Raw genomic sequence first — 27,441 nt, 5'->3', positions numbered from 1 at the left:
CTGTTTATTATTTTCCATGGCTCTAATGCTCGAGGAACATCAGTTCCAATGTAGACTTTCGGCAGGTCCAAGTATGTGCAGCCCTCCAAGTCTCCCACCTCCAGTCCTCTGACCTCATAGGTTCCTGCAGACTTTTCCTGTCCCATTGTTTGCAGAAGTATCTCTGTTTTGCGTCCTTTCAAATTTAGCTGGTTCATCAATCTGTCAGTACAAAACGTTGCCGTGCTGCCCGGGTCGAGGAAAGCATAGGTCTGAATATATTTGTCCCCTTTTGCCACCTTAACTCGAACGGGCACAATTGCAAGTGCACATTCTCTCCCGGCCCCGGTCACATCACCTGCTGAAACAAGAGCACTGCTTATGGGAGTTTCTTCAATCTCTGTTTGACTGTCCTGCTTTGAAACTTTTGCACCTTTAATATGGAGTACTGTTGGATGTTTCATTCGACAAACTTGACACATTAGTCTCCTCTTACAATTTTAGCTTAGATGACCTTTTAGTAGGCAACCAAAGCAATATCCGTGACTTCTCAAAAATTCAACTTTACTATCATGTGTCTCTGTTTTAAAACGCAGACAGTCAGCTAAGTTGTGTTTTCCCTGGCAGAATCCACAGTGAGGGATGATGGGACTGGGTGTGGATTCTGGAGGTGGTGGAGACAGAACTGATTGCTTTATAGCACATCCTGTTTTCTCGGTAACTATTGATGTTGCAAAGCTACTGTTTTTACCTCTTATTGATTTTAGTTCACCTTTGCCTCTTGGGAATGTTTTATTGGTTGATGTTTGGTCTTGAAGGTCTCCAAACAAAGGATCCAAAAGCATGTTAGCATGATTTTCCACAAACTTGACAAGATCTTTAAATCTGACTCTCTTGCGAGTTTTCTGTTGTATTTCATAAGCTGTGGTTCATCATCTTTCTCGCAGTTTGTAAGGTAGTTTGGATGCTAGCAGCTTTAAGTTTGATGGTATTTCAAGTTCCTCTAAGTACTGTAAATCTTGCATTGCATTACAACATCCTTTCAAATACATTGCAAATGCATACAGCATCTTTCCATCCTCAGCTTTAATTGCTGGCCAGTTCAAGGCTTTATCCAAATAAGCTCCAGAGACTTTAATTTCATTTCCAAAGTGCTCCTTTAATAGTTGTTTAGCTTCTCTGTAGCCTTTACTTCCTTCCATATGTAAACAACTGTGAACCAAATCTCTTGGCAAACCAGATGTAAATTGTTCTAGATAGTACAGTCTGTCTTTATCATTTTTAGTCTTGTCTTCAATTAATTGTCCAAATGCATGAACAAAAGACTGGTATTCTAATGGGTTACCATCAAACACAGAAATATTTCTCGGAGGTAACAAAGACAGATTTTGCTGGCTGACAATGAGTTCTGCTATGTCATTTTGTCTTTGAATAACAACATTCAAATTTTCATTATCAGCAGTAACGGCCACCTCTGGGTAATCTTGTGCAGTTTCAGGTGCATTATGATCATATGTTGCAGATTCAGTTTCACTTTCAGTGGGATTCTTATTTCGAGGTTTATTCTCTGCTGAGCTTAAACTCCTGGGAGAAGAGTTACATCTCTCCAAAATGGTCCGTTGAAGTGGAATTTTTGGTATAGCACCTAGGTGCATAAATTCCACATTGCCCTCTATCGAATGTGGTTCTTGATGAGAGCTATAATATTCATTCATGCCGTCACCTAAAGACAGTTTCTGGTCCACCTTATCACTTTGCAAGGTCTTTATTTTAGCATTTGATGCTGCAAGATCAGCTTCTAGCTCAATTTGCTCCATCTTTAACTTCAATTTAGCTTCCTCCATTTGTAAAGCATGTTTTTCTTTCAAGGCAGCAACTCGTGCCAGTGCAGCAGCCTGTTCTGCTTTGGCCTTTTTTAATTCTGAAGAGACTGAGGAAGATCTGGATGTGGAAGAAGATGACTTTGATTTCTGTGATACATTAGATATACTGTCAGATGGTTTGATTGTTGATTGTACAATGTCTTTTTTCCATGTTTCAGCATCTTTCAAAAAATAGTTTAAGTTAGTTATTCGAGGCTCAAACCAGTCATTGTAATCATTTTCCTTTTCGTCCTCTGACAAGAGCTCTTGAACCAACTTATGAGCATTTTTAAACTCATCCACGGCTTTCTTAAATGCTTGTGCTGAATCATTGACTGCATCAACATTTCCTGCATCTGTCATCAAAGCCTTTTTTTCATTAATCTTTCTAGTGCAGGCTCCCAATCTGCCTCTGCGCGAAAGCATGCGCTCTTTTAACATGTCCTCAGACGCAGGCGTGGCTTTGGGGTCCAACATTGTTAATGATCACACAGATCCCTTTACTTTGAAATAAGTTCATCAATAAGTGTCCTTCTTTGCCACAATCCTTTTCCAAAATCAACAGCTTTGCTTTCGGTTGTGATCTGGCTTTCATTCATAAACTCGATCAGCTGATTTTACTCAGGCCCGCTGGCTGCTTTCTTTGCTCGTCGGTGAGTGTTCAGCTGGTGGCTCCCAACTTTGCGCTCTTCTTCAAGTCATCAGATCAGTCAAGTTTTTTCTACTTGTTACGGCAACTCTTGCTTCAAAATAATTTCCCAAAAAAAATCAAAAATTACAAGAGTAGTCTTAGGAGGAGATTTTTCGACTCACTCAAAACAAAAAGCACTCGCGGAGATTTTACTTACAAAAATAACAGAAATATTCTCCGAGTTGACTTACAAAAAATTCTAATATAAACGTTTAACTGGTCTGTGTGTGTGTAGAAAAACTGTTTCACTCCTCACTCCTTCACCAAACAATCAAATCCACCTCAGCAGCTGCTTCTACTTGGTAATCTCAGCAGGAGGCGGACTGACAAGGAGGAGGGTCTAAGCAAAACCAATAAATAATTAATAATTTAGCAAGAACTAAATTAATCTAAAAATTAATATATATATATATATATATATATATATATATATATATATATATATATATATATATATATATATATACACACAGGGGTTGGACAATGAAACTGAAACACCTCTCATTTTAGTGTGGGAGGTTTCATGGCTAAATTGGACCAGCCTGGTGGCCGATCTTCATTAATTGCACATTGAACATACAAGAGCAGAGCGTGAAAGTCCAATTAGCAGGGTTAGAGCACAGTTTTGCTCAAAATATTGCAATGCACACAACATTATGGGTGACATACCAGAGTTCAAAAGTGGACAAATTGTTGGTGCACGTCTTGCTGGCGCATCTGTGACCAAGACAGCAAGTCTTTGTGATGTATCTAGAGCCATGGTATCCAGGGTAATGTCAGCAGACCACCAAGAAGGACGAACCACATCCAACAGGATTAACTGTGGACGCAAGAGGAAGCTGTCTGAAAGGGATGTTCGGGTGCTAACCCGGATTGTATCCATAAAACATAAAACCACGGCTCCCCAAATCACGGCAGAATTAAATGTGCACCTCAACTCTCCTGTTTCCACCAAAACTCCACAGGGTCAATATCCACGGCCGGGCTGCTATAGCCAAACCTTTGGTCACTCGTGCCAATGCCAAACGTCGGTTTCAATGGTGCAAGGAGCACAAATCTTGGGCTGTAGACAATTTGAAACATGTATTGTTCTCTGATGAGTCCACCTTTACTGTTTTCCCCACATCCGGGAGAGTTACGGTGTGGAGAAGCCCCAAAGAAGCGTACCAACCATACTGTTGCATGCCCAGAGTGAAGCATGGGGGTGGATCAGTGATGGTTTGGGCTGCCATATCATGGCATTCCCTTGGCCCCATACTTGAGCTAGATGGGCGCATCACTGCCAAGGACTACCGAACCATTCTGGAGGACCATGTGCATCCAATAGTTCAAACATTGTATCCTGAAGGAGGTGCCGTGAATCAGGATGACAATGCACCAATACACACAGCAAGACTGGTGAAAGATTGGTTTGATGAACATTAAAGTGAAGTTGAACATCTCCCATGGCCTGCACAGTCACCAGATCTAAATATTATTCAGCCACTTTGGGGTGTTTTGGAGGAGCAAGTCAGGAAACATTTTCCTCCATCAGCATCACGTCCTGACCTGGCCAATATCCTGCAAGAAGAATGGCTTAAAATCCTTCTTACCACTGTGCAGGACTTGTATATGTCATTCCTAAGAATGACATATACACCTAAAACCTGAAAAAACTGAAACACCTAAAACCAGGTGTTTCAGTTTCATTGTCCAACCCCTGTGTGTGTGTGTGTGTATATATATATATATATATATATATATATATATATATATATATATATATATATATATTGTGTGTGTGTGTGTGTGAGAGTGGCGCTGTGTTTTGCAGCATACATAAATTCTGTCAGAATATTCAATTACTTTTAACCACACTAAGAACCTTTAAATGCACTGAACCATCCATCCATCTTCTTCCGCTTATCCGGGGTCGGGTCACGGGGGTAGCAGCTTCAGTAGGGAGGCCCAGACGTCCCTCTCCCCAGCCACTTGGGCTAGCTCCTCCGGGGGAATCCCAAGTCGTTCCCAGGCCAGCCGGGAGACATAGTCCCTCCAGCGTGTCCTGGGTCTTCCCCTGGGCCTCCTCCCGGTGGGATGTGCCCAGAATACCTCACCAGGGAGGCGTCCAGGAGGCATCCTGACCAGATGCCTGAGCCACCTCAACTGGCTCCTCTCGACGTGGAGGAGCAGCGGCTCTACTCTGAGTCCTCCCCGGATGACTGAGCTCCTCAGCCTATCTCCAAGGGAGAGCCCAGACACACTACGAAAACTCCTTTCGGCCGCTTGTATCCAGGATCTCGTTCTTTCGGTCACGACCCAAAACTCGTGACCATAGATGAGGGTAGGAACGTAGATCGACCGGTAAATCGAGAGCTTCGCCTTTTGGCTCAGCTCTCTCTTCACCACAACTGATCGGTACAGTGCCCGCTTCACAGCAGATGCCGCACCAATCCGCCTGTCGATCTCCCGCTCCATCTTCCCCTCATTTGTGAACAAGACCCCAACATATTTGAACTCCTCCATTAGGTGCAGCACATCCTCCCCAACCCGGAGAAGGCACTCTACCCTTTTCCGGTTCAAGACCATGGTCTCGGATTTGGAGGCACTGATTTTCATCCCGGCCACTTCGCACTCTGCTGCGAACCGCTCCAGTGAGAGCTGTAGATCACGCCCTGATGAAGCCAATAGGACCACGTCATCCGCGAATAGCAGAGACGCAATCCTAAGGCCACAAAAACGGATCCCCTGAACACCTTGGCTGCGCCTAGAAATTCTGTCCATAAAAGTTATGAACAGAATCGGTGACAAAGGGCAACCTTGGCGGAGTCCAACTCTCACCGGAAACGAGTTCGACTTACTGCTGGCAATGCGGACCAGACTCTGACACCGGTCATACAGAGACCTGACAGCCCTTATTAAAGGGTCGGTATTCCATACTCCCGGAGTACCCCCCACAGGATCCCTTGGGGGACACGGTTGAATGCCTTCTCCAGATCCACAAAGCACATGTAGATTGGTTGGGCAAACTCCCATGCCCCCTCCAGGATCCCGCTGAGGGTGTAGAGCTGATCCAGTGTTCCACGGCCAGGACGAAAACCACACTTCTCTTCCTGAATCAGAGATTCGACTATCCGACGGACCCTCCTTTCCAGAACCCCTGAATAGACCTTACCAGGGAGGCTTAAGAGTGTGATTCCTCTATAGTTGAAACACACCCTCCGGTCCCCCTTTTTAAATAGGGGGATTACCACCTCAGTCTGCCAATCCAGGGGAACTGCCCCCGATGTCCACGCGATGCCGCAGAGCCGCGATAACCATTACAGCCCCACAACATCCAGAGCCTTAAGGTACTCAGGGCGAATCTCATCCACCCCGGGGCCTTGCCACCGAGGAGCTTTTTAACAACCTCGGCGACCTCAGCACCAGAGATGGGAGAACCCGACCCAGAGTCCTCAGGCTCTGCTTCCACAATGGAAGACGTGTTGGTGGGATTAAGGAGGTCTTCGAAGTATTCCGCCCACCGACGCACGACGTCCCGTGTCGAGGTAAGCAGCACACCACCCCCACTGTAAACGGTGTTGGTACTGCACTGCATCTCCCTCCTGAGACGCTGGATGGTGGACCAGAATCGCTTCGAAGCCGTACGGAAGTCTTTCTCCATGGCCTCTCCGAACTCTTCCCACGCCCGAGTTTTTGCCTCGGCGACCAGCCAAGCCGCTTCGACTGGCGGTACATATCAGCTGCTTCCGGAGTCCCACAGGCCAATAAAGCCCGGTAGGACTCCTCCTTCAGCTTGACGGCTTCCCTCACCGCTGGTATCCACCTGCGTGATAATCTTGCAGCCACAGCTCAGACCAGCCGCCTCAACAATAGAGGCGTGGAACATGGTCCATTCGGACTCAATGTCCCCCGCCTCCCTCGGGACGTGTTCAAAGCTCTTCCGGAGGTGGGAGTTAAAGCTCCGTCTAATGGGGGACTCTGCCAGACGTTCCCAGCAAACCCTCACAATACGTTTGGGTCTGCCAGGTCTGACCGGCTTCCTCCCCCACCATCGGAGCCAACTCACCACCAGGTAGTGGTCGGTGGAGAGCTCCGCCCCTCTCTTCACCTGAGTGTCCAAGACATGCACCCGCAGGTCAGATGAAACGACAACAAAGCCAATCATCGAACTGCGGCCTAGGGTGTCCTGGTGCCAAGAGCACATGTGGACACCCTTATGCTTGAACATGGTGTTTGTGATGGACAATCCGTGACGAGCACAGAAGTCCAACAACAGAACACCACTTGAGTTCAGATCAGGTGGGCCATTCCTCCCAACCACGCCTCTCCAGGTCTCACTGTCATTGCCCACGTGAGCATTGAAGTCCCCCAGCAAAACGAGGGAGTCCCCAGGAGGGGCACTCTCCAGTACCCCTTCCAAGGACTCCAAAAAGGGTGGGTAATCTGAACTGCTGTTTGGCGCATAAGTGCAAACAACAGTCAGAACCCGTCCCCCCACACGAATGCGGAGGGAGGCCACCCTCTCGTTCACCGGGGAAAACCCCAACGTGCAGGCACCGAGATGAGGGGCAACAAGTATGCCCACACCAGCTCTGCGCCTCTCACCAGGGGCAACTCCAGAGTGGAAGAATGTCCAGCCCCTCTCAAGGAGACTGGTTCCAGAGCCAGAGCCATGCGTCGAGGCGAGTCCAACTATCTCTAGTCGGAACCTCTCAACCTTGCGCACTAGCTCCAGCTCCTTCCCCACCAGAGAGGTGGCATTCCACTTCCCAAGAGCCAGCTTCTGCAGCCGAGGATCAGAACGCCAAGGTCCCCGCCCTCTACTGCCACCCGTTACACAATGCACCCGACCCCTTTGGCCCCTCCGACAGGTCAGGTGGTGAGCCCATTGGAAGGGGGACCCATGTTTCCTCTTTGGGCTGAGCCCGACCGGGCTCCATGGGCAAAAGCCCGGCCACCAGGTGCTCCCCAATGTGCCCCACCTCCAGGCCTGGCTCCAGAGTGGGGCCAGGCCACAACGTCCAATGTTCGTATTCATCATAAGAGGTTTTTTGGGCTGCTGTTTGTCTGGTCCCTCATCTAGGACCTGTCTGCCTTGGGTGACCCTACTAGGGGCATAAAGCCCCTGACAGCATAACTTCTAGGATCATTGGGACACTCAAACCCCTCCACCACGGTAAGGTGGCAGCCAGGGGAGGGGATGCACTGAACCATTTGTTATAATAGCTATAGACCAGTTCATGCGTGACGTCAGCGCTACATCCGGTTCCTGCGGGTAGGCAAAAAACAGTACTGTTCTCATCTACTACATGACAAAACGGGTGATCTAGAGCGTACTTTTATTTATTTTTTTTTGGAATCTAAACAATGCCTACGACTTGTTGTGCTCCCGGTTGCACACAGAGGCATTCCAAATCGCCGGATGTACGTTTCTGTCTATTACTGAAGGACGAAGAAAGAAATGGATAATTTCAATGAAAAGAGCGCAGGCAGACAATCCCAATGGACTGTGGGAGCCATCATCCCACAACAGAATTTGCAGTCTACACTTCATCTCCGGTAAATACAACTTCTAGCGATCGGTAGACGGGGCCGGGAGAAGTGGAGTCGATGCGCTGCAGCAGCAGCACGCCGCATCATTTTAGTTTTCTTCGTGCAATCAGTGTGCAATAATGTGCACCAGACAGCGGCTGCATTACGCCCCTGTTCACGTGCGCTAGTACGTCTGTGTTTACGCTGCAACGTCGCCGACACCCCCACTACATAAAAAACAAAAACACCAAAATAATCTGTAGTAAACAATGTTTTTTTTTAACCTACCGGGCGGGTCTTCTTCTCTGCTGAGGCACGGTCTGTGTCTGACTTCGCTTTCTGCTGTTACACAAACATGTCTGAACATCCATCCATCCATCCATTTTCTGACCCGCTTAATCCCTCATGGGGTCACGGGGGTTGCTGGTGCCTATGTCCCGATATAAAATAATTGTAGCCGTCCAGTGGTTTCAGGGGCTTTCATTCTCTCTCGTCTGTACTGGCCTGCGTGTTTATAAGGCAGCTGTATATGTCGCGGTACGGAACACTTGGCCAGCATTTCACAGACTCACTCCATCCCTTCAGGCTTTTGCTGTGTGGATCTGGCAATCTGATACCATCAACTTACTCACAAAACAATCTTGTGATACATTATCTAAAGAAGAAAAATACGTGGAGAACTCCTCCGTTTCTCTGTTTGCATCCGCCATTGTGTTCGCCTTTTGCCTACCAGTCCGGTGCGCGAAAAACCCGGATCAAAACAATAACAATCAACTGGGCTATAGCTTTAAAGTTTTCAGAAAAAAACAATGTGAAAATTAGTTTATTAATCAGCGAGTATAGTTGACTAAAATTGATTCTGCACCTGGTTAACACATTACACTGAGCGGAGTTGTCGACCGCCCTAACTTGGCGCCCCTAAATCTCGTCAGCACCTATAGGCGAGAGCGGTCGATACGGGGTCTACTCTTTATATATGTCTATGCTGCCGGCCGCTGGGCCCATAGACGTAATATAATATCTTTATATATGGCTATGGCTGGGCCGACGTGCCTACTGGGCGGCCATCTTGGGTCAGACCATAGATCAGACAGCTGCTGTCAGAATGAATAGGAGGCAGCTCAGATCTCATTTAATCATATGTTCACAATGCTCGTGACCTTTCAGTTAGATTACACATATTTATTCAGAATCAAAACAATTTAAATTGAAGTCAAACCGGATGAGATATATACACACAATTATATATTTTGTGGTTACATATTAATACAATAAACACCCAAATTAAATACACATCTATCTCTCTTATATTTGATAAATGTATATATATATATATATATATATATATATATATATATATATATATATATATATATTGATAGACTATTCAATCCCTTTTATCATAAATCCAACCGGGTAGCTTACTTCAAATACATTCACAAATGGCACTTTACAACTGTACAAAAACAGATACTAATCAGTGACCATCTGCCACTTTTTAAGAGTACGTGATGACAACAGCACTGATCTACATAGCAGCAAAACTATATACAGACAAGTGCTCTCACTTGTCTGTATATAGTTTTGCTGCTATGTAGACAGAGGTGCCCTTAAAACCCAGTTAAAAATTATATAATACAAACCGCAATGTGGAAAAAAAATCAACAAAAAACAAAATAATGCATCTTAGAATCAAAGAGATTACAAAATTATTTTTCCCCCATAAATCATGTCTGTCCAGTTATTTAGGACCATTTTGTTTGATATATATATATATATATATATATATATATATATATATATATATATATATATATATATATATATATATATATATATATATATGTCCTCAGTCACATCTTTTAGAAATCATGAGGATTATCTATCGTAAAATCTTACTTATGGAAGATAATTCCCCGTGAATTGATTTGTAGTGTTTTTTTATTTGTGCACCCATAAGTGAAGCAAAAGTCGGGCATCCTGGGACGTAACTATGGAAGTTTGCTAACTGTCAATAAAAAAAATCGAAATATTTATTAAGTTAGAAAATCATTTAATGCAATCAATTGGTCTCATGTAACCCCTAAATGGGTGACATTTTCAGTCAGCTAATTTATCTGGAAATCAGTTGAGAATTCACCGGATTCAGAGTGTCTCAAAACTGTTAATGTCTACCGACCCTTCTGCCGGTGAAACACCCTGAGTGGACCCAGTTCTTTTTACCCAGTCAGGCGACCCCCACTTAAATATTACCTTGAATGTAGGATGCATAAAACAGACAAGTATGCTTTTAGTTATATTTTATCTACTTAAGACAGAGAAAGAGTTACATTCACATCAGCTGATGGGCTCTTGATTGGCAAGAAGCCCTGATTGCTCATCATTCAAACATTATAAAGGAGTTTAGGTTAACGCCCATAAAAGGCTGTACATATCCAAACTCCGTCATCAGTAGATAAACTGTGTCAACTCTGGGACGCTAACAGACAGATGAGTCATTTCCTTGTTGTCCGGTGTAATCCAAGTGTGGCAGGCAGTTCTGGGATAAACAATTTGTTCCACTTGACCTCGTTGATATCCTAACAAAACATAAAGTACCACTTTCCTGAATCGACGTGTATTCACTCTGATCGCACCTTGGTCTGACCTAAGATGGCCGCTCTGTCGGCACGCCTCCCACCCGACGACGCGGCGTCTACGTCTAAGCCACATAAATAGCTGTGTGATTTTATATTTATGTATATATATATATATATATATATATATATATATATATACATATATATATATATATATATATATATATATATATATATATATATATATATATATATATACTGTATGCAAGCTAAAGACCTTGAAAAAGAATGGTCTTGCACAGCTTTTATCTAGTGTTGTCACTCTGCAGCTTTAGTGCGTCCAGTTTTGCAACATGGTGCAGCCTTAGTCTATAGAAGGCAGATACAAGTAGTGAAATCAGCCCAAATACATTTCCATGCAGCACAGGAATGAGGCATCTTATCTGATCCACGTTCACTACAACAGAACTTACCTTTTCTCTGTCACATACAATATGGCGGTGACGTTGACGTGCAAACCTGCGGCCAACGACGCAACTACGTATATGATGTCTATGGACAAGCATAAACATTACGTAGACGCCCCATTACGTGCCGGAGCGCATCCTGCGGTGTCGCCTGGGTGCGATTTGCTGGGGGGGATGGGGGGGATTTACCCCCCTCTGTTTGTGACGTCCCCCCCTCTGGTCATTCATGTTTTATCCCTGGGGGGGATACATATAAAACACACACACCGCTCCCTAATGTTTTTCCCCGGCGCGCTCTCCAGACTGTGTTTCTTTTACCCTCGGCGCTTTCCGTAGTTTCAAGAGCACTAGAAAACAAAACAGACCCGCGCTCACTGTTGCACAGATTGTTTATTTCATGTGACTTTGGACTTGTTTTATTCTAAAGGCGCTTGTAAATTTCATGAGTCACGGGTTGCGTTTTTTTGGGCACGTTTCTGAAAGTGAAATCGCTTATTTGGGCTCTAAAATAAGTGACGAAACAGCGGTTATTAAGAGACCTGCCTGCACTAGACACTGAGTGTATCCAGCTGAAATATCCCTCCGCCATAGGAGCCGACGGTAGTAAATGCAGACAGAGCAACTCTGCATGTATTTTCTGCAGTTTACGGTGCAATAACCGGTGATAACTGCTGAAAGTAGATTACTTGGTGCAGATCACCATTTTGAGCAGACATTGGTTCTGAAGATGAGTTTTTAACATGCTGAGAACATTGCAGAAACTCAATCCATAAACCGTACTTTAATGCTTATTCATTTGTTTTCTCTGTATTTGACAAACTAAGGCTGAATTACGTTGCCAAACAAAGTACCTGGAATTACTAAACAGTTGCTAAACAGTCTCTTTCAGGGTACTAAGCTCCTGCCCAGTTGCAAGCAAAGTGTAAGACTGGAATGACCTGGAAATTTAAAACCTTTTTCCAGGCTTAAACTGTATGAATATGGATATAAACAGCACGCAAAAATATTGTTGTTGGTGTGAAAGCTCCGAGAGAGTAAAAACGAACGATAAAACTTATGACTTTATTGAAATGTACAATTTTTATTAATTTATATGTATATGCCTAATACCATGTCTATCTTTGTTTAAGAGGCAAAAAAATATATCGGCATGAAAACAGGTATTTATTTACAAATTTATTTACACATTGTGTAAACATCAAGGCGTCATGATTAGTCATTTAGCCATCATAGTCCAGAGTTTAACATTTGGCACTAGGATGTTTTCATTCCAATTCTCAAAAGTGCTTGAAAAATAACAAAATATTTTTTTTATACAAGCGTGTATTTTATTAGTGTAATTTATTGCAAAATTGTATATTAAAATGCCCAAACAGGCTATTACACTTTCAGAAATAAAAGAATAAAACGTGTGATTAATTTGCAATTAATCTCGAGTTAACTATCGACATTATGTGATTAATCGATTCAAATTCAATCGTTTTAATCGTTTGACAGCCCTAATATAAATACATGTCTTGTGTCCTTCACATTTGTTAATTAAATTTTTTGTTGTCTGTTTTTAAAGAGTATTAATACGTTTTCTGCTTGAAGCGGTTGAAGTAAACTAATACCCACTCCCGAGTACAGACAGTGGATGGCGCAATCTAACCTACTGGATCTAGCTATTTACCTGAAAGAGCAGCTGCTAGCTAACCAAGTAATGAATGAAAACGTGTGGCAGCATGAACGTCAACATATGACAAGTATTTTGTCATATTTCGGCCCAAAAAATCAACAGAAAAGGTCAAGAGTAGATGACGGGACAAACAGCCATGGTAATGTTACAGGACAAACTTTTTGTGGATGATGAAGATTTGCAGGCAGCGTCAAAAGACAAGAAGCAGCAGCAGCAGCCGATTTCCCCACCCTCCCGCCCAGGATAGTTTACATGCTGCCTCGAGCCAGACAGCATGCAGGCCACATAACCTTGTTGTCATGTTCATTTATAAAACACTTGAAATGATCCCCCCCTCTGGTTGTTTTGCAAATCTCACACTGGGCGTCGCCATCTTGGATGGGTCTCTCCTAATCAAGCCTGACATAGGAGCTAATGGAAGTAAACGCAGAGGGAGCAACTTTGCCTGTATTTTCTGGATCTTGCGATTACAATAAATGGCAAAAACTACTGAAAGTAGATCACACGGTGCAGAACACCATTTTGGGCTGAGAAGAGGAGCGAGAACAATGCAGAAACCCAGCAGATGGACCATAATTTTATGTTTATTAATTTGTTATCTCTGTATCTCACAAATTAAGGCTGACTCGCATTGCCAAATTGCTATCACACACAAGAAGCTGTGAAAAACAGTTGTTTTCTAAGGGTCTTAAGCAAGTCTTTGCAAGCTGGGTAGTGCAAGACACTGAAATGACCTGGAAATTTTAAAGAACATCTTTCCAGGCCTTTAAAAACTGTGTGTATGCATGTGTGCATGCACAGCACACAAAAATATGAAGAAATTACTGTTGGTGTGTAGCGAAGGTTCAGGCTTGTACATGTGAGAGTGAAAAAAATTTAAATCAACAATAAATCTATCCTTAGTAAATGGATATGTACCACAGGCTTTTAAATTAGCTGTTATTACTAAGGATAGATTAATCATGTCTAAAATAGGGCCACTGATCAAAGGGAATACCTCCTTAAACAACTTGGTGGGGATTGGGTCTAACATACAAGTAGAAGGTTTAGATCAAGCTAGAATGTTAGATAGCTCAGAAAGCTCTACTGCTTCTAAAAAGTTCAGACACTGCGCAGGTTCTAAAGATTCCTCCAATGCTGGCTCACTTACTGAGGACGAGGTAATCATGTTTGGGAGGAAGCCAATTGGAGACCATTCCGGGTCTCCAATTCTGACACCCTCGCCTCCAAAACTACAAAAACACTACATTTATGACATGTACCATTATCACTAAAAGAGGCAGAGAAATAACTAAACATCTGATCTGACACAGAGAGCAGAAGATAGGGGGAGACTCAGACAGAGACGGAGAAGCTGATGGAAAGATAGAGGAGAAAGCCATTGTGAGGCTAAAGCTAGGCTAATGACCACGCCGAGAAAAGCAAACCGTGTGAAACACGAGGAGTTCCCAAACGTGAAGCGCAGCAACAGAGAATGTTGCTGCACTTCACGAGAAAGTACTTATGTGTTAGAAACAGATAGATGTTACAGCAAAGAGATTAAAGATAAAAGCAAGAGAGCCTGGAACAACAGACCGCAATTCACACCGTGACAACAAGAAGTGACACAATACACCTTACCGCAAACAGGAAGTGACGACAAAGACAGCAATCTTCACCATTCTCACCTGTGTATTGAGGTGAAGGAAAGCCACTGTGGCACACAGCCACCATGGTGTTGGCACCATCAGGGGAACCTCCCTGGATTCTTAGGTAAAAGTGGTTCTTACCTAAGGTGACCAGATTTTTTAAATCAAATCTGGGGACACATCTCATCAAGATGAAATTAGGAAACGGGGACAGTAATGGTTTCATTTATTTTTACATATTTATTAATATTTAAACAACAAAAATCAAGTGTGAAAGCCAGGAATGTGCCTCTCCACATTTTTAGTATATCCTAAGATTAATAAAATTAATAAATAGTGTTAATAGAAAACTAGAACTGTGTCTTTGGGTTGAGGCAAAGTGATGGGGGTGGGAGTGGAGGGGTCTAAGGTGGTTAGCAGGGTTTTTCAATTTTGTGTAGCCCAAAGAGCTCTGCCACCTCCTAAGGGGAGAGTGACATGAGGAAAAGAAAAAACAGTAAATACAAACATTTAGCCTGTGGCTCTCTGTGAAGACAGAGTTCCTCAACCTTTTAAAAAAGTGCAACAAATAGTTATTCTGCTCATGTCTACATACCTATGAGCAATAGGTTTTCTGCATTAACATCAAAAAGAAGTAGAGGTCAAGCCCACAGGTAAAGGATGGTACATGTTTCTTATTGTTACCTGGCCACATCAGGGCCCTGTGCATCTCAAATAAGCAGATTCATTTTTTTCCATAATGGGCTATAAGCACAGCTCCACTACTTCCTGAACCTCAGGATCTCTTTTGTTTCCTTTCTTTCTTTACTGGACAAGCTGATTAATCCAGGTGTGTCTGGCTGGTTACTGAAGTCAGACACATCTGGATTAATCAGGAGCTGCTGAGCTTCAGGAAGAAGTGGAGCTGTGCATGGAGCCTGTTTGGGACAAGAAAATGGGTTGTGGTGATGTGAGGTCGAACAAAGGCACAGACTTGGAGACCCCTTGGATCAGTGTGCAGCATGAGCATGTATAAACTTACACAAAGTGTGTATAACTACATTATGTGTATGGTGGTAGTTGATGTGCCAGTATATTGTTTGCTCCTATAAGGTGAGTTAACTCCGGTCAGGGAGTCAGCTAACATGAGATCATCTCTGGTTTCTTCAAGGCCTTCTGTGTCTGAAGAGCCATCAGCCACGGTATCCAGAGGTCTGGATAAAATAAGAGGAGAAGAGAATGTATTATGTGAAGAACTGACATTTTTAAGACACAAGAAAAAGATACAACTAATCTGCCTCTTCTTTCTGCCACAGCCAGGGAGTGAAACTCATGTTCAGTGCAGAGACTCAGAAAGAGGTTATATCCTCAGAAATTGGGCTTCTCAACTCAAACCTGAGTCACTCTGTTTTACATAGCAAACTTCACACACTACATTACTCAATACGTTACTTTATCACTTAAATCATGTCAACGCTTTATCACTTGAACTTTAATAATACTCTAAGTAAAATTTCATCTCTTCTCATCAAGTGTTCTTTACATCAGTGTTCCTATTTTCCTCCACCCATTTAATCTCCTCTCTGACTTCCTATCCTCTTCCTCTCGTATCAATCTTACATTATTCTAAAACAGACATTATATAATTAAAATCAGTTCCAAAAACATTAGAATGTACAACATGAAAACTTCCAATTATTGTTATTTTTATTATTATATCATCTAATTAAATACTACAAATCTAATTACCACAATATTAGGAGCTACAAGCAAAAACGACATAATAAATGGACATTAAACAGGTGGTTATCTCTTCCTCCATCATTCTCAGATCATGTAGATCTTTTCTCATTCAGTTCTCCTGGTACTGACTCCTATTTTTTCATAAGGAACTTTCATATATCCAAAGTGAGCAGTAGAAAAGCTAAACCTAAGCCTGGAAGTCTATGCTCATAAATCAGCAAAACAACTAGTAATAACTCTACTTCCAACTATCTGAAATATAAACTAAAGGTCACCAATCAGTTCTAAAACATCTTTAGAGGAACCCTTGTTGATCCCTGGAGAACCAGCGTACCATAGCGCCTTACAAGGAGTTTTCAATTATTCTGTTACAATTTATCCAAGTGTCTTTTACTGATGTGAGCAGCAACTCGTGGTCTTGTCTTACTTTTTATTGATAATTTTTAACCTGGACAAAAAACAAACATTTATCACAGGATCAGTCCGATTCAAATACTTACCATGACACAGGGCAGCTCCCCCTGTGACAACGAATTTCCACTTCTTCTTCTTCTTTTGTTTTAAAAGTGGTGCGCTCTTCTTCTTCTTCTTCTTCTTCTTCTTCTTCTTCGTGTTTTAATGGCATCTGACATCCAAAAGGATCATTACCGCCATCTAGTGGTGCGCGCAGCGCAACCAGCTACCGCAACACATTTTCCCCCTCGGTAAAATCGGGGACATTTCCGGGGACAGCTTTAGCCGGGGACAGGTGGTCCAAAACGGGGACAGTCCCCGGAAATCGGGGACGTCTGGTCACCCTATTCTTACCGTCATTAAAGAATCCAACACTATGGTGGCCAAGTAGCGGCGACTCTCCCTCACGATGCATTTCGGTCGGCTCCTATAGAATGAGTCCATTTGGTCGAATCGCTTAAAAAAATTTCAGCTAGCATCGTTTCGACCATTGTAGTGTTTAAAGAAACCATGAGCAATATTTTTTACTACTAGGTGGTGCTTAAGTAACATCTGTAGACCAAAACAAGATGTATGACAAGCCGCTCCTCTACCCTCACTCCATCTGCAACCCGGCTCCTCATTTCCCATCTCACCTGTCGCCTCTTATGCACTTATTTGTAAAGGATAAAACCACAGCAAACCAGCATCACCTTTCAGAGAAACATTTCAAGTGAAGAAGTAAGTCACTCATAACTTGATAATGCTGTTAGCAAGAGAACAGTTTAATCTGCTGGGGGTGCTCTCTGCCATCTTTCTCCAATGCTGCGCTGCTCTGATGGTGGCATTTTAGGGCAGGGAGGGGTTAAGCCCTGAGTGGCAGCTGTTCACATGCATGTTCATGCACACGCGGCCGGCCTGGCTATGTAAACAAGACATTGGAGAACAACGCAGAGAGAAGCGTGTGATATCATACCATAGCCCATTTCAAATATTATCTTTAGTTTTTCACATTATCTATTTTTTTTATCTAAAATAATGAAATTTTGCTTATTGCTCTTTTAAAGAATTGACCTGGTTGTGGTCCCCCCAGATTCTGTGCCTGAATAATGTGGTGTTTCTATTGTAGACTTCTGTAGTAATAAAAGACTCTTAAAACTGAAACTATATTTTAACATATTTAATCTAAAAGGCAGAGGGATGTTTACAGCTTTAGTACTGGACTCTCATATGCAACAATGTGATGGGTAGATTTCTGGACACCAGAGAGTGTCCGTTCATTGCTCTCACAGACATTACATAGTACGATATCAGTGTTCCTTTCATCATAGTGGCGGAGAAGATCATACTATAATGTAGACGTGTCCAAGCTGACACATCTTCTCCTAATCAGTCATTCTGTCCAATCTAAGTATGTCAGGCTCTGTGTCTCCAGTGTTTATCTTTTGTTTCCATAGTAACTGCCTTTCACAGCCTAGTCTCTAATCTCATAATCCGTAACAGATCCTTTAATGGATTGGTAATCGCTGTTTATTTTCTTTACCTTCACCTGTCAGCATTGGGGTGCTGTTTGCTGGTAGCCCTCAGTGGGCCATCAGTTCCTCCTTTAATACTTTCCTTCGTGTGACACAGCCGAACTCCATCTGAATATTCTCATCCATCACAAAGCACAAAAACATGTGCACCTCTACGTTGAGCCGCGGCACTGATGTGAGGGCTTCCATCTCTGTTCAGTACCTAATGATATACTTTACTTTTTTTGTAGCAGAAATAGTAATGGTTTCATGTAACTGTTGTCAGTGAGAAGACCTAAAAAGTGACACGTACCGAAGCAAATCACCCTAAGTTGGTACTAGTGGAAAAGCGACAAAACAGACCCCTGGCGAAGCGAGTTGAAGTGCCCCTGTGCAGCAGTATTAACTTTGGGCGGGTTGCTTCAGTACACGTAACTTTTTAGGCCTTTCCACTCGTAAAGGTTATGTGGAACCATTACCATTTCTAGTACCTGCTTCACTGAGTTTCCAAACCCAACGGGTTGACGTGTAGATGTCACTTCAAAAAGGCTGTCTGTCTCTGACTGGCTAAGGGGTGGAGTTATTGTTTGTGTAACAACAGCGACTCCAGAACTAGAATCAGACTCAGAACTCAGAACTGACGGCTGCTGAGGGCTACCAGCGAGCAGCACAATGCTGCCAAGTAAAGATGAAGAGAATAAAGAGTGATTACCAGTCCATTAAGGACTACAACAGTGGGAGCAACGCAAGCATAACACATTGGAAGCGATTTAATCAAATGGACTCCATATATGGAAACCGAATGACGGGCAATGAGAGGGAGACTCACCAGGACAGCCAACATGGTGTTGGATTCCTGTATGTAAATATGGGTGTTCTGCATAGAAGTGAAACTGTAAGTACTTGAATCCAAGCACCTGTAAGTGTTTGTGAGAGTGCACTTTTGTATGTAAGGTTTATCCATAAGAAAAATGCTTAATAGTGCTTGAGAAGAACCAAAGACCCACCCCCAGAGCACCGAGGCAGACGCCAGAGCAACTGAAACCCCAGATGCCCGAAGGGACCTCCAGAGCAAAGTGGTCCACGAGGGGCCAACACAAGGAAAGCTGCCCCCCCCCACACACACACACACACACCTGAGGGAAGAAGAGAGACAGGCCTTAGGAAACCCCTACCGCCACACGCCACAATGTCCACCCCCAGCAACATACTCCACAGAACCCTGCCCCTGCCAGGACACGCGCCCTAGGACAGCACACCTTAGGAACCCAGAGCCCTGGACCCACCCAGCGGCAGCACAGCTACCAGGCCAGTAACCCATGCTGAAAACTGAATACATCATTGCTTAAGGATGAAGCACTGCACGAAAAGTGAGATTTTCGTCCCCGTAAACTACCGCAGATCTCCCTCATTTTCGGCAGTTAATGACAATTTGCAACCCGCGCTTGTTGCCGTTTGTCAGTGCCACAAATTGTCGGAACCCGACTATGACGTATGTGGAGAGCGATCAGCTGTACTAATGGCCCTAATTAGCATATGAATGCAGCGAACCCGCGCGGCTGGCCAGGTCTGGCTTGAATAACCTACTCAGTATTGGCTGAAACCACTATTTCAAACAAGTAAAATCGCTCGTGATTGGCAGCAAAACCACACGTGGCCAGGCCAGGCTTGAATGTTCTTACTCGTGATTGGTTGGCATATATATATATATATATATATATATATATATATATATATATATATATATATACATACATACATACACTATGCTGTATATTCATGTTATCCTACACTACTACACTATTATTAGGCTACCATCAAAGACATGAATGAATTTATACAGGAAATGAACATTTGCCAGGAAGATGTTTATGCAAAGAAAGAGCTTTATTAAAACAAACAACTATATACAACGCGAGGATCTGCCCACACATGTCTATCCAAAAACTACAACTCCGTGAACTGTCCATTTGCCTCCTCGGGGTTGTAGGTAAATGCTGGCAGCATTTTCTCCGAGGCAGGTTCGATGTGCAGACGCCTACTGTGCGTGGCTCTGTACTTCGGCGTCGCCTCTAACCGGGACTGCAGCTTCACACAGAGTTCAGAGAAATCCGGTGTTGTGCGCAATTCTGTTCCCCCGTGAAAATCTGTTTCCCCCGTGTCGGGAACGCGCTTTGCAGCAGGTTTTCCCGGCGCTTCTAGTTGATTTCTCGGTAAAGAAAACCGAGAAATCAATTAGAAGCGCCGGGAAAATGGCTGCAAAGCGCGTTCCCGACACGGGGGAAACAGATTTTCACGGGGGAACAGAATTGCGCACAACCTTACGAAATGACGGCGGCTGTACAATCCATCCGGAGACTCTGCCAACGACGCCATCTTCTTCGCCAGACATGAGGTCTACGGTGGCGGACTTCCAGAGTTCCACCTCGTCATCCGCTAGCACGCTCTGTCTCAATTCCAGCAGTTGTTAAAAAAAAACAATGAATCAGTACTGTGCGATGGGATGCACTGCGTATGGACACAACACATCTATCAATGCACCTGAAAAATAGTCACCAAATAAAGTCTTACCCTCTTTCTTCTAGCTCGACTCCGAGCTGAATTCTTGGCAGCTTCCGCCCGCATTGAGTTCTCTGGCTGCGTATATCTGAAGCTCCTGCGTACCGTCTCATAATACGTCTTACAAGCGGCTGGAAAACAATTAAATGAGAGTGGTATGAATAAAAATCAAACGCAAGTCACAGTAACAAGGAAGGAGAAAACAGTAAAACAAGTTACTTACACACAATGTCGTCTTTATCAACATCGTGTAAATCTGGACTTGCATATATTGCTCCGAGCAAATAGGAGGTCACCGCCTCATTATGAGGCGAGATTAGTCTGTGAAAACAAAATGTACAGTTATGATCGGTATCTATCCGTATCTATTTCCTTTTACCACAGAATGAAAGCATATTCTTTAAATCTTACCCTTGCTCCGGTTCATAGCGCCTGCAATTTGTCTCCGAGTTGTGAAGACGGCGTACTGCTTACTGTGATTCACAAAAAATACACTTTAATAAAGCTTGTTCTTGCAAGTTGAAGGCGAGTTGAACGCGAGACGTCGTCCATCCATTGATCACTTACCAGCAGTTGTGGTTTTATTTCATCTTCAGGCTCAGAAGTGGACATGAACACACAGTAGCGGAGCGCTCAGCACGTTTTTTTTCTTCTTTGTCTTCTTCTTCTCTTCTATCATGGCGGATCGCAAGCAACTTTAAGGTGCATACCGCCACCTACTGTCAATGAGTGTGTAGCAACACTGTTTTACATCTATTAAATTCTATTTGTTAATTTTGTATTCTGAAGATAATAAATAATAAATAAATAATGCTTTCCTTAATCTATAAATATCCTTTATATTTCCTTTATTTCCCAATTATCCTTTAAGACACCATTCTTGGCATGTCCTTTTATTCCCAACAAGTTTGTAAAATTGTTGAAGTTACATTTTCATCCATACTACTTTTAATTTTCATCCAATATACTAAACCTAATTTCATTCTTCTGAATTCCAGTGGAGTTTCCCCAGTCTCTACTAAAAGAGCGTTGATAGGTGTTTTCACGGCTCCTGTGCATATACGTAAAGCCCTACTTTGCAATCTATCTATTCTTTGTAATGTTGTTTTAGCTGCTGCTCCATAAATAAAACTGCCATAATGTATTATTGATCTCATGAGAGCCTTATATATGTTTAATAATGATTGTCTATCTGCACCCCAATTATTTCCAGCCACAGCCTGTCAGGACTCAGTCAGCTGAGCCAGGCTGTTCTGCTGGCTCTACCTCTCCGCAGGTGTTCCCAGTTGACCGGTGGGCGGGGCACACACACCGGGATTGGTTCAGCAGCGTCTTGCCACGCTACAAGAACTGCGTGCGGACAGCAGGAGGATGCCAGAATGTTATCAGTCGTTGGTATGACTGCAGGCCACTATCTCAGTCACGAGATAGATCTCTTTGAGCTAACCGCTTGTTTGTGTCTCTCAGGCCTCACCCGAGTGCTCTCGTCAGATCCTCCTACGGGACTCCCTCTCGAGTATACCTGTCGCCCCGAGCTCCTCTGGTTCCTCCGCTGTCCCAGTTCGTTCGATCGACGACGCTGCTCAGACCCCCGCTCCACCTACGCCCTCCCCGGTCCCTGAAGCACCTGCCACCTTCGTACGTCACGCTGAGTCCTTACCGTCCCCTCCCGGTCCGGTCGCCGCGCCCGGTGGTAAGCGTACGCGCCTCAGATCCTTCTCCCCTGAGCCTTTCCCCCTCTAATCATCTCTCCTTACCTTTCAGTGATTCACCGGGCCTCGTTCCCGTTGTTACCTCCTCGCCATTTGGGCTGTCACACCACTTGCCTCGCAAATAAATTGTTGAACTGATCTCTGCTGCCGAGTGGTTCTCTGCATGTGGGCCAAACATTTAAAGCCAGTCATGACACAGCCTTCAGTAAATTTATAACTTCTAACTAAATAACACATTTTACGAAGTGATCAGTCCACAAGTGAAAAACCAGGAGACTTGTTGATGAAACTTCTGGCCATGATGCTTTTGTCATGGCAATCAACCTTCAAGATTTCTGACAATGCCATCACATCACTAGCCTCGTGAGACCATCCTGATCTCGCGAGCTTTCAAGGTTTCACTCGCAGATCAGTCTGGCTACTCTCCGTTAAAGAAAATTTGGAGCCGTTCACCAAACGAACGTCCAATCAGCGTTGGCTTTGAGGCGGGTTGAGGTGTGACGCAACGAGAAGATCGACAGTTCAGTCTAAAGAACATGGCGGCTTCAGCCGATGAAACTAGCGTTAGCGTGGCTATCGAGCAAGTTTTATCGGCATTACAGAGTATTTCTTTGCTGAGCTAACGAGCCTTTACCTGCAGCAGCAAGAGTAGCTTGGCTTGTGGTTGTGTTTTGTTGCTTGTTGACGAGTACGTCATATGCTTCGTTGATCTGATTGGTTTATTTGGCTTGTCTATCACCAACATAGGCCAATCAGCTAACCAGTATTTTCGCCCCTTCCCAAAATTACTTCAACGGAAGGTTTCCAGATGGAAATGCGAAGCAAATCTATCTGGCGGCGTCAGGTTATCACATCACTTCTTCTGTGCATCAAGTCTGTGAAATGTGGCTCTGTCTTGCTAAAGGCGAAACCTCCCCCTGCAACATTGCGTTTGTATAGCTCACAGCATTTTCATTTACATGTTAAAGCCTCCCCTAGAATTAGGAGGAGGGGGGTCATGGGGGGACAACTGCCACGTCAATTTCTGACAATTCATGGCAGTTTTCGGTGTTGACTGCAAATTACCGTGAACAGCCGTTAACCTGAACTTCCACGACAATCTACAGTGCCGCATAGTGACGAAAATCACACTTTTCATGCAGTGAAGAATTTGTCAAATATTTTAAAGAAGAGTGGGCTTCATACTTGGAGTACAACGATCTACCAGGGACATCAGCATCTATTCTCTGGGAGGCAAGGAAAGCAATGATGAGAGGTAAAATAATTTCATTCTTATCTCATAAAAAGAAGATAGAAATCAAAAAGATTCAGGAATTAGAAGAAAAAAAATAAGTTACTAGAAACCCACCAGGAAGAGGAACAGCTGGGTAAAATCCGTAAAGCAAAATGAGAATTAAACAAATATATTGCAACGCAAAAATAAAATCTTAATACAAAGACTTTGAATACAAGTCTTTGAACATGGCAATAAGTCAGGAAGCTTCTTAGCTAATCAACTAAAAATAAATCAATAAAAAAAAACTATATTTGCAGTCACAGACTCAACTGATAATACATTATATGATCCTGAAAGTATAAAGAACACCTTCCGGGATGTCTTCAAATCCTTATACACATCGCAACAAACCCATCAGATAAAGATATTGAGCAATTTCTGGATAAAATAACTCTTCCTAAATTATCAGACAGTCAAACGATGACTCTAGATGCACTACTTACAACAGTTGAAATAAAAAGGCTCCGGGTTCAGATGGATTTTCAGCAGAGTTTTATAAAGAATTCTGGAATATTTTGGCACCAACATTCCACAGAACATTGCAGGAAACTCAGGAAAATGATAGGTTCCCAGCTAATATGAATTATGCTACCATTAGTCTCGTGCCCAAGCCAGGCAAAGATCCTGCGTTTCCTACCAGCTATCGCCCCATATCCCTTATTGACGTTGATATTAAAATAATCTGTAAAGCTCCTGCAAGACGGTTAGATAAAGTCACTCCTCTCATAATACATCCTGATCAAACTGGTTTTATTAAAGGCAGTCATTCACAAAGGCACACAGATTACTAAATCTGAATTCCATCCATCCATCCATTTTCCAAACCGCTTAATCCCTCATGGGGTCGCGGGGGGTGCTGGTGCCTATCTCCAGCGTTACTAAATTTGAATTGATTTAGTAATTACTGAATTGGTTAATTTTTTTTTATAGTTTCCTAACAGCATGTGTCAGGACAAATAACCAAACATCTTCCAGCTTTTGTCTCCAGAGAGGCACCAGGCAAGGATGCCTGCTTTCCCCCCTCACTGTTTGTTGCTGCCATTGGTTCAATAAAATACCAATTAGACAAACTAATGTTGTTAAAGGTATAAAATGCATGAAAATAAAGCATAAATTAGTCGTTATGCAGGTGATGTATTACTTTATCTCCAGCACTCAAACACCTCTTTCTCTCTCAAGTAATTAGATTACTAAAATCTTTCTCAAAATTCTCAGATTACTTATGAATTAATTGGTCAAAATCTACAATACTGCCCATTAACTGCTCTTTACAGAACCTCCTAGATTTCTAACTACAGCCAGGGATTATTAACTATTTGGGTATTACTGTGTCATCTAAATTGGTGGATTTAACAAAATTTAACCACATCTCTCTTATAAAGAGAATCTTAACAGATGGAAATTGCTATCAATTTCACTTATGGGAATGGTTGCTTCCAATAAATTGATGGTTTTACCTAGAATGAATTACTTATTCTAAATGATCCACAATAAATAAATCCCCATCATTCGAATGGTTTAAATCTCTGGACTCCTCCATCTCTAAATTTCTAACTTCAAGCATCAGCTTAAAGACACTACAGAAGACTAAAGATAGATAGGGGACAAGATCTGCCTAACTTCTATTAATACTTCTTTGCAAATGGGCTACAATACATCTCAAAATAGATAAAGCATAATCCCTCAGATGAGACTTGGCTAGACAGAACAGAAAATATGTGATATCAGGATTTCTGATTTGCCATTTATTTATGCTTTAAAAATATACATCAGCTCTTCTTCGACAGCATGGTGGGAGTTTCTTAAAATGATGGAGTCATCACTTATCCCATCCAATTGTACACCCATCTGGAATTATCCAGACATCCTACAAAAAAATATATACATTTTCCATACTAGAAGAGTAAAGGTATTAGTATATGAGAAGGAACTGAGTTCATTACATTTTTAGAATATCAACAAATTAAATCTATGATAAAAAATAAATTTAAGCTCAATAAAGGTGGTTTACAAATTCCAATAAAGTTCCTGGATCTAACCCCCCTCCCAAAACTACTGTATAAATTATACAAGACACTGTCTAAACTACATGATTCAATATCGCTTCTTGTTATGAAATGGGAAGAGGGTTTATCAGTCAGCTTTGAAAAAAACTTCTGGGCTCAGATATGTTTAAGAACTTTCTTAAACTTTTATCCCAAATTTACAACTAATACAAAGCAAAATCCTTCACATAATACACTATACTGGTCAAAGATTATACAGGGTGAAGATTATTCAGAGAATAAAGAAAGTGCAGAATGAAAATGGGTGAAAGAAAAAGGATTACAACCCGTGACCCAGAAACACCAGCCGTGACTAACCAACATACCGTGCCAAAATGCTGTTGAGTAGGCCATAGGCTGAAGCTCAAAATGAGGCTAGAAATAGGATTTCGCTCCACTAACCTGCATGGGGACTACTTTTCGATAGCAGTTTTCCAAACTTAAATGTGTACTCGAGCTGGGAAAAAAAGTTCTCCATGGGATTTCTGCCAGTATTTGAGAAAATGGGTGCCAAAGGTGGCAGTTTACCCAAAAAAGTGACAAATTTGGGTCTTCTACCATTTTCAAACCCTTGTAAGGCGATCGGACTCAAAATTTTGATTCCTACAGACATTCATACTTACTCAGAGCTTATAAAGCGGCAATGTTCTGCGTGCTTTAAGTAAGGAGTTATTCTAAATGAAAAAATACACTTTTTAACAATTTCACAATCTCCCAAAATATATCTTTATTGCACATGAAAACTGCAATTCTTTGAATTTTCAATTGAAAAACTCTAATAGCAAGATATCCTTTTGTGTCTGGTTAACTAATTACTATGAAAAGTGGTGTGAATTTTATCACCTAACAGACCAGTTACAATATTGGAAGCAAAATTTTAGGAAGTAACTGAAACACAGCTAAAATTTGATCAATGAAAACTAGGCACAAAGACATTTGTTTTTAAACAATGACTTTTTTTTTGTTGGACCCAGAAAGAGATGTTAAACTTTTTAGGATCACTTCAGGTTGTTACGACTTGAGAATTACAATAGAAAACACAAAGAAATTATGAATCATCAAAATCACTTTCATCACTTGCGATGCTGCTTGTCGGGACTTTGAAGCAATCAACTGGTTTCCCTTAATCTGGTATTCCCTTAATCTGTATAATCTGATTGAATTTGACTTTGTAAAGTGCCTTGAGATGACATGTTTCATGAATTGGCGCTATATAAATAAAACTGAATTGAATTGAATTGAATTGAATCTGATTCAGAGTCTGGCATTTCATCAATGCTCTTCGATGTCTGGAGCAACAATTCATTAGGTGTAGCATCACGGTTCTCACAGTCCACACATTTGCAGGAAAAAGAACAAGAGACCTTTGCTTTTAAACAGGAGCATTTACCCTGAGAACATTTTCCGACTTTACAAGAACAGCGAGATGTATTAAGGACCACATCCAGGGCAGCAGCGATAGTCATCCACTTTATAGACAATGCTCAACCTTCTAAAATCCAGCCATGACTCTCAGGAGAAGGAGCGCAGATCTGTTGCTCAAGCAATCTCTGGTGAATAGCTGCTTGATAATTGGCTCGCAAGCTGTGCTGGTAGAGGGCATCTTTTGTAGGAGGCAAAAGTTTCTCTGAAGGGGAAGACACACAGTGGCATACTCCCAGGCTTTTGGCATCCTGTGTGAAACAATGCAAAATACAGATTAGTTAAAATGCTTACTCAATCTTAAAATTAACAATGACAGAATATCTCATTTCATACAAATGTATGGTTAAAATGTTTTATG

At 42.6% G+C, this 27,441-nt stretch overlaps 1 protein-coding gene across 2 annotated transcripts; it reads left to right on the top strand.

The window, feature by feature from the left end:
- Positions 1 to 509: 509 nt before the first annotated feature.
- LOC118561188 lies at positions 510 to 22,530 on the top strand. 2 transcript variants are annotated; one of them, XM_036133125.1, is made up of 4 exons: positions 510 to 696; positions 21,839 to 22,020; positions 22,093 to 22,318; positions 22,390 to 22,530. In XM_036133125.1, the coding sequence occupies exons 1-4, from the start codon at positions 622 to 624 to the stop codon at positions 22,390 to 22,392; spliced, it is 486 nt and encodes a 161-aa protein (XP_035989018.1). In that variant the 5' UTR covers positions 510 to 621; the 3' UTR covers positions 22,393 to 22,530. The 2 variants fall into 2 exon arrangements, with proteins under 2 accessions (XP_035989018.1, XP_035989017.1); XM_036133124.1 differs by having other exon boundaries at positions 22,093 to 22,530.
- The last annotated feature ends 4,911 nt before the right edge of the window (positions 22,531 to 27,441 follow it).

Source organism: Fundulus heteroclitus, unplaced genomic scaffold (genome assembly GCF_011125445.2).
Source record: "Fundulus heteroclitus isolate FHET01 unplaced genomic scaffold, MU-UCD_Fhet_4.1 scaffold_58, whole genome shotgun sequence".
NCBI classification, from domain to species: Eukaryota; Metazoa; Chordata; class Actinopteri; order Cyprinodontiformes; family Fundulidae; genus Fundulus; species Fundulus heteroclitus.
The sequence above is the reverse complement of the archived record's forward strand: the minus strand, read 5'-3'. Positions and strand labels throughout refer to the sequence as shown.

Excerpts from the sequence above, each read along its gene's own strand:
- LOC118561188 (XM_036133124.1), top strand. The coding sequence starts at position 622 with ATGATGGGACTGGGTGTGGATTCTGGAGGTGGTGGAGACAGAACTGAT. Across the intron at positions 697-21,838 it reads TAGCACATCCTGTTTTCTCG|CCACAGCCTGTCAGGACTCA; the intron begins GTAACTATTGAT and ends AATTATTTCCAG. Across the intron at positions 22,021-22,092 it reads CAGAATGTTATCAGTCGTTG|GCCTCACCCGAGTGCTCTCG; the intron begins GTATGACTGCAG and ends TGTGTCTCTCAG.